This window comes from Durio zibethinus, unplaced genomic scaffold (assembly GCF_047325235.1).
Source record: "Durio zibethinus cultivar Kanyao isolate XHJ-2024 unplaced genomic scaffold, ASM4732523v1 HiC_scaffold_259, whole genome shotgun sequence".
In the NCBI taxonomy this organism is placed as follows: Eukaryota; Viridiplantae; Streptophyta; class Magnoliopsida; order Malvales; family Malvaceae; genus Durio; species Durio zibethinus.
Genome location: NW_028322882.1, coordinates 21222 through 28508, shown reverse-complemented (window position 1 = coordinate 28508; position 7287 = coordinate 21222). Strand labels below are relative to the sequence as shown.

General features: G+C 35.1%; 1 protein-coding gene across 1 annotated transcript; it reads left to right on the top strand.

The window, feature by feature from the left end:
- The first annotated feature begins 282 nt into the window (after positions 1-282).
- Positions 283-2392, top strand: LOC149509041 (cytochrome b6). Its single transcript, XM_089757784.1, has 2 exons — positions 283-683; positions 1508-2392. The coding sequence occupies exons 1-2, from the start codon at positions 678-680 to the stop codon at positions 2147-2149; spliced, it is 648 nt and encodes a 215-aa protein (XP_089613910.1). The 5' UTR covers positions 283-677; the 3' UTR covers positions 2150-2392.
- Positions 2393-7287: the final 4895 nt, after the last annotated feature.

Genomic DNA, 7287 nt, shown 5'->3' with positions numbered 1-7287 from the left:
CCTCCCAATATTATATTGGGAGGCTCATTACTTCAATTAGTCCCCGTGTTCCTCGAATGGATCCCTTAATTGTTGAGAGGGTTGCCCAAAGGCAGTATATAAGGCGTACCCAGTAAAACTTACAAGTAAACCAGATATAGAGATGGCGACTAAAGTTGCTGTTTCCATTATTATATAATTATATAAATAATATATATAAATATAAATATAAATAATATAAATATAAATATAATTTCAAGATCACAATGGATCTATGATAAGATCGTTTATTTACAGCGGAATGATATACAAAGTCAACAGATCTCACTGAATACAAAATAAGATTTATGGCTACACAAACCGTTGAGGGTAGTTCTAGATCTGGTCCAAGACGAACTGTTGTAGGGGATTTTTTGAAACCATTGAATTCGGAATATGGTAAAGTAGCTCCTGGATGGGGAACGACTCCTTTGATGGGTGTCGCAATGGCTTTATTTTCGATATTCTTATCTATTATTTTGGAGATTTATAATTCTTCCGTTTTACTGGATGGAATTTCGCTGAATTAGATTCACAAGAACCACGAAGCCTCGCTTTTCAATACAAAAAGTGAAACTTTTAGTTCTCGGATTTTTTTTAGCCCATTCTATTTTGGTAGTTCGACCGCGAAATTTTTTTTGTTTCTGTATTTCCGGAATATGAGTGTGTGACTTGTTATAATTGATCCTATTGATAGTACAGAAAATGGGTCTGTCCTCTTGATCGAGATAGTTTTATCCCGTCGGATAGCCATTCTAGTATCTGGAGCACGGAATATATGAAATGGATCACGAAGTATTCGAACTATGATTCATACTTAATATTCAAACCTCGCGGCCGGACTCAAAAAAAAAAAAAATTTTCAAAGAAAGAGGTTTTTTATTTATAAATCGAGAAATTTTTTCTTCTTTCAAACTCTCATTTAGTTTATGCTTATTTTGATCAAAGGACAAACCTTTCTTTTCTTTGTATTTTTATTTATTATATCTATTCTATTCATTGAATAAGTGATGATCCAATAATTCTTACTCAAAGAATCTTTGGACTTAGTTTGAAGGTTTTATTGAATCATCGCGGTTCTGGTATGAATCTGAAGTTTCAATTGATTCATAGGGTCTTAACAAGAGAATTCCTATTAAAAATAAAGAAAACAAGAATAAAGCCACATTCCATATAAATAACAAATCAAAGCAAAGAAAAAGAAAAGAAATAAGTAGGTAAATAGAAGATTCAAGAGGCCTGATCAACATAAAGACGAATGCGCCGACTTGATTTTTTGGCATTATAATTACAACTACAAAAAAGAGCTTTCGGATTTTTACTCTTTTGTGTCTTCAGATAAAATTGAATGAAAAGATTAAGAAGTTTCAAACTTTCTATTCCATATCCGTTTCAGCTATTATTTGGGTGTTTTTGTTTGAGCTGTACGAGATGAAATTCTCATATACGGTTCTCAGGGGGGGAGTCCTCTTGGTTTACCTATCTCAATAAAGTCTATGATTGGTTCGAAGAACGCCTCGAGATTCAGGCGATTGCAGATGATATAACTAGTAAATATGTTCCTCCTCATGTTAACATATTTTATTGTCTAGGAGGAATTACGCTTACTTGTTTTTTGGTACAAGTAGCTACAGGATTTGCTATGACTTTTTACTATCGTCCAACCGTTACTGAGGCTTTTACTTCTGTTCAATACATAATGACTGAAGCTAACTTTGGTTGGTTAATCCGATCAGTTCATCGATGGTCGGCAAGTATGATGGTCTTAATGATGATCCTGCACGTATTTCGTGTCTATCTCACTGGTGGTTTTAAAAAACCTCGCGAATTGACTTGGGTTACAGGCGTGGTTCTGGCTGTGTTGACTGCATCTTTTGGTGTAACAGGTTATTCCTTACCTTGGGACCAAATTGGTTATTGGGCAGTCAAAATCGTAACAGGCGTTCCGGAAGCTATTCCGGTAATAGGATCGCCTTTGGTAGAGTTATTGCGTGGAAGTGCTAGTGTGGGACAATCCACTTTGACCCGTTTTTATAGTTTACACACTTTTGTATTACCCCTTCTTACTGCTGTATTTATGTTAATGCATTTCCTAATGATACGTAAGCAAGGCATTTCTGGTCCTTTATAGAGAATATAGACCATAGCTATATTGTAACCAATCATTTATCTTATTACTTGCCAATCATTTATCTTATTACTTGGGGGAGGAACAATAGTATTTCATTGCTACAAATATGGATTGTTGAAAAAAAAAAAAAAATAAGACATGTATTTGGATATTTCCTTTCAACTCCACAATATTCTATTATTTATTTGATATGACATGAATAGTTGAAGGGAATTCCCCGAAGAGAAAATGGATTATGGGAGTGTGTGACTTGAACTATTGATTGGGCCATGCAGAAATATGCCTTTATCTGCTACATTGGAATTCACAACCAAATGTGTCTTTGTTCCAACCACCGTGTAAGCCCCATACAAAGGATAGGCTGGTTCGCTTGAAGAGAATCTTTTCTATGATCAGACCTGACGATGTCGTGTATGAACAGGGCTCCGTAAGATCCAGTAGAATAAGTGATTTGGCATAATGCAAATTAGATTTTATTTATTTATTTTTATTTTTTTTTTACTTTCTTATCTTAATAGTATGAAAATACATTCATTTCTTCTGCATCGACCCGATTTATTATTATTATACTATCGGAGTGAAACAAGGGATCTAAAGAAGAGCAAAGGCTAGACTATATTAGTAACAAGTAAATCCTTTGTATGTAAAAAATCTCGATATATTTTTGGGATAAAGGTGAATCGCAAGGCCTAAGACGACCCAGAAAGCACTTGATCACGATCAACTTTGTACGCCTACTTGGGTATTGAGCATTTACCTGTAAAAATGGCATTCCTTGGAATGTATAGTTGCAACTTCGTAAAATGGAATCAGGTAACTTTTTTCTTACATATGAAATCATTCATATATGTGTGGATAACATATAGATTCATTTTATATGTATCCGTTTGTATCCATTTGATTCGATTGATTTTTGCTTGAGCCGGATGATGAAAAATTATCATGTCCGGTTCCTTCGGGGGATGGATCTAGAAAAATTCACCTATCCTAATAACAAAAAAACCTGACTTGAACGATCCTGTATTAAGAGCTAAATTAGCTAAAGGTATGGGTCATAATTATTATGGGGAACCCGCATGGCCCAATGATCTTTTATATATTTTTCCAGTAGTAATTCTCGGTACTATTGCTTGTAACGTAGGCTTAGCGGTTCTAGAACCTTCAATGATTGGTGAACCCGCGGATCCATTTGCAACTCCTTTGGAAATATTACCTGAATGGTATTTCTTTCCTGTATTTCAAATACTTCGTACAGTACCTAACAAGTTATTGGGTGTTCTTTTAATGGTTTCAGTACCTGCGGGATTATTAACAGTACCTTTTTTGGAAAATGTTAATAAATTCCAAAATCCATTTCGTCGTCCAGTAGCGACAACCGTTTTTTTGATTGGTACTGCGGTGGCCCTTTGGTTGGGTATTGGAGCAACATTACCGATTGATAAATCCCTAACTTTAGGTCTTTTTTAAATTGAATCAATTTTAAAATAAAATATCATGATGTGCGTATCTAGGGAGTAGTCACTTCAAAGTCAAAGTGAATTCTCCCTAGATACATTTATTCAATTCTGGTCCCAATATATGGATTGTGCTGAAGGTTCAAAATCCATTTTCGTTTTTTTTTTTTTTTTCTAATTTTCTAAAGTAAAAAAAAAAAAAATGAAATAAATCCTAAATCCAATGGATTTAAAATTTTGGTAAATCAATTTCGCAATGCTTTTCTACTTCTTTTCTAGAATGCCCAATATTTGTTTTACATCTTCTATGCGAAAGTGTTCAATTTTCATAAGGTCTTCTTGACTGTTATTCAAAAGGTCCAATAATGTATGTATATTGGACTTTTTGAGACAATTATAGATCCTGGGAGGCAATTCTGATTGGTCAATAAAAATATATTTCAATGCTATTTCTTTTTTCTTTTTTCTTAGTTTAGCTAATCTATCATGAAAAGGAAAAAAAGGTAAAGTAACGTTGTGTTGATTGTTTTCTAAATGTAAGTTTTCTTCTTCCGCATCTAGAAAGGGAATAAATAAATCAATCAAATTCCGAGAGGCTTCATGAAGTGCTTCTTTAGGAGTTAAACTTCCATTTGTCCATATTTCTAGAAAAAGTATCTCCTGTTTTTCATTATCATTCCCATAACAATGAATACTATGATTCGCATTTCGAACAGGCATGAATACAGCATCTATAGGATAACTTCCGTCGTGAAAGTTCTTTGGCGTTTTTATACCGTATCCTCTATTTCTCTCGATTTGTAATCCAATACACAAATCAATTGGTTCGGTTAGGCTAGCTATATGCTGTGTATTATCAACGATTTCCACAGAAGGCGGTAAGATGATGTCTTGAGCAGTTACATATCCGGGACCCTTGGCACAAATAAAGGCGTTACGAGTTCCATACAAATTACTTCTCAATACAATTGCTTTTAAATTCATTAAAATTTCATGTACTGATTCTTGAATACCTACTATGGTAGAATATTCGTGTGGTATTTTCTCAGATTTTGCACGTGTAATACATGTTCCTTCTATTTCTCCAAGCAAAGCTCTTCGCATCGCAATGCCTATTGTGTCGGCTTGGCCTTTCATAAGTGGAGACAGAATAAAGCGTCCATAATAAAGACGCTTACTATCTGTTCTTGATTCAACACACTTCCACTGCAGTGTCCGAGTAGAGACTTTTACTTTCTCTCGAACCATAGTAATATTATTTTATTTGATCAGATCATTGAATCATTTATTTCTCTTGAAATCTCTTTAGTGTTTATTTCTACACACGTTTTTTTTTAGGAGGTCTACAGCCATTATGTGGCATAGGGGTTACATCCCGTACGAAACTTAATAGTATACCACTTCTACGAATAGCTCGTAATGCTCCATCTCTTCCGAGACCAGGACCTTTTATCAGAACTTCCACTCGTCGCATACCTTGGTCTACTACTGCTCGAATAGCATTTCTCGCTGCGGTTTGAGCAGCAAAAGGAGTCCCTCTTCTTGGACCCTTGAATCCACAAGTACCGGCGGAGGAAGAAGAAATTACCTGACCCCGTACATCTGTAATAGTAACAATGGTATTGTTGAAACTTGCTTGAACATGAATAACTCCTTTTGGTATTCTACGTGCACTTTTCCGTGCACTACTGCGCCCATTCCTACGTGAACCAACTTTTGGTATAGGTTTTGCCATATTTTATCATTTCATAAGGATAAGTCAGAGATATATGGATATATCCATTTCATGTCAAAACAGATCTTCTATTTTTATTTGTTCATCGCTTTCTTTAAGATTAGTTTCTTTTCTTTAACTTTAAGGAGTTCTTTTTAGAATAGAAAGATTATCCTTGTCTCTGTTTATGTCTCGGGTTGGAACAAATTACGACAATTCGTCCCCTCCTACGGATTAGTCGACATTTTTCACAAATTTTACGAACGGAAGCCCTTATTTTCATAGTTGTTATTCCTTAAATTTTTCCGAATCTACTTATTGGAAGAAAATAAGTTTCTTGAAATTTTTGAACCTTGAATTGGATCCCCCTGAAAGGAATCTTGAAGTTGAAAAAACTACCTAATCGTTCGAATCCTTGTTGCGGAGTCTATAAATTATACGCCCCCTGGTTGAATCATAAGCACTTACTTCACTTTTGTTGACTCTATCCCACGGTGGTATACGTATAAAACTCGATCGGACCCTTCCTGAAACATAACCTAGAATCAGATCTTCATTATCTAAAGGAATCTGGAGTGGACGTGATTCACTAATTAAACCTCCATGAATCCATTTTTGTTCTTTTATTCCAGGTAAAACTTCCTTGACGTATCAACTACTGTAGGGCAGGAGGAGTTCTATTAGACAACCCGTGCTTTTTTTTTTCACAAATGGAAAGTTTCGGATTCGGATACAATTCGGATGTTAGACAGATTACCATATATAACACAAAATTTCTCCGCCGATTCCTTCTAGTCGAGCCTCCCGGTCTGTCATTATACCCCGAGAAGTAGAAAGAATTACAATCCCCATCCCGCCTAAAATTCTAGGAATTTGTTGATAGTTAGAATAGATTCGTAGACCGGGTCGACTGATCCGTCGTAAATTTAAAATAGTTCTATATGGTCCTTTCCTATTCCTTCTATGCCGTAGGGTTAAAACCAAAAAATATTTGTTTCTTTCCCGATGTTTCCTTATGTTATCGATAAAACCTTCTCGTAAAAGTATTTTAACAATGTTTTCAGTGATGTTAGTAGATCCTATTCGAATCGTTCCTTTTCTATTCATGTCAGCATTTCGTATAGAAGTTATTATGTCAGCAATAGTGTCCTTACCCATGGTAAACTAAAATTATTGTTGCTCCCGAATTTTGATATAACCAACATGTTCTTTTTTTTTTTTTACTTAGTAAAGGTATATACGTGAGACACAATCTACTAATTAATCTATGTCATTTAAATACTCTAATTTAAATACTATAACTATATTGAATTGAGGTCTCGTCTTATAATACCTCAGGAGCTAATGAAACTATTTTAGTGAAATTTAACTGTCTCAATTCCCCGGCGATCGCACCAAAAATTCGAGTTCCTTTTGGATTTCCTTTTTGATCAATGACAACTGCAGCATTGTCATCATATCGTATTATCATACCGTTGTCGCGTTTGAGTTCTTTACAAGTACGTACAATTACAGCTCTGATCACTTCTGATCTTTCTAGAGGTGCCTTTGGTACTGCTTTCTTGATCACAGCAACAATAACGTCACCAATATGAGCATATCGGCGATTACTAGCTCCTATGACTCGAATACACATTAATTCTCGGGCCCCGCTGTTATCTGCTACATTCAAATGGGTCTGAGGTTGAATCATTTTTTTTAATCTCTTCTTTCAATGGAACAAAGGACGAAGAAAAAAAGAAATATTGTTTGTCAAAAAAAAAAAAAAAAGGAAACCCGCAATTGTTTTTTTTATTCCCAAGACTTCTTTCCTTTGGTTCTATATTCCTATCCTGAAATAATGAATTGAGTTTTTATAGGCATTTTGGACGCCGCTATTGAAATAGCCTTTCTTGCTATATTTTCGGCTACTCCGCTCATTTCATAAAGTATTCTGCCCGGTTTAACGACAGCTACCCAATACTCGGGAG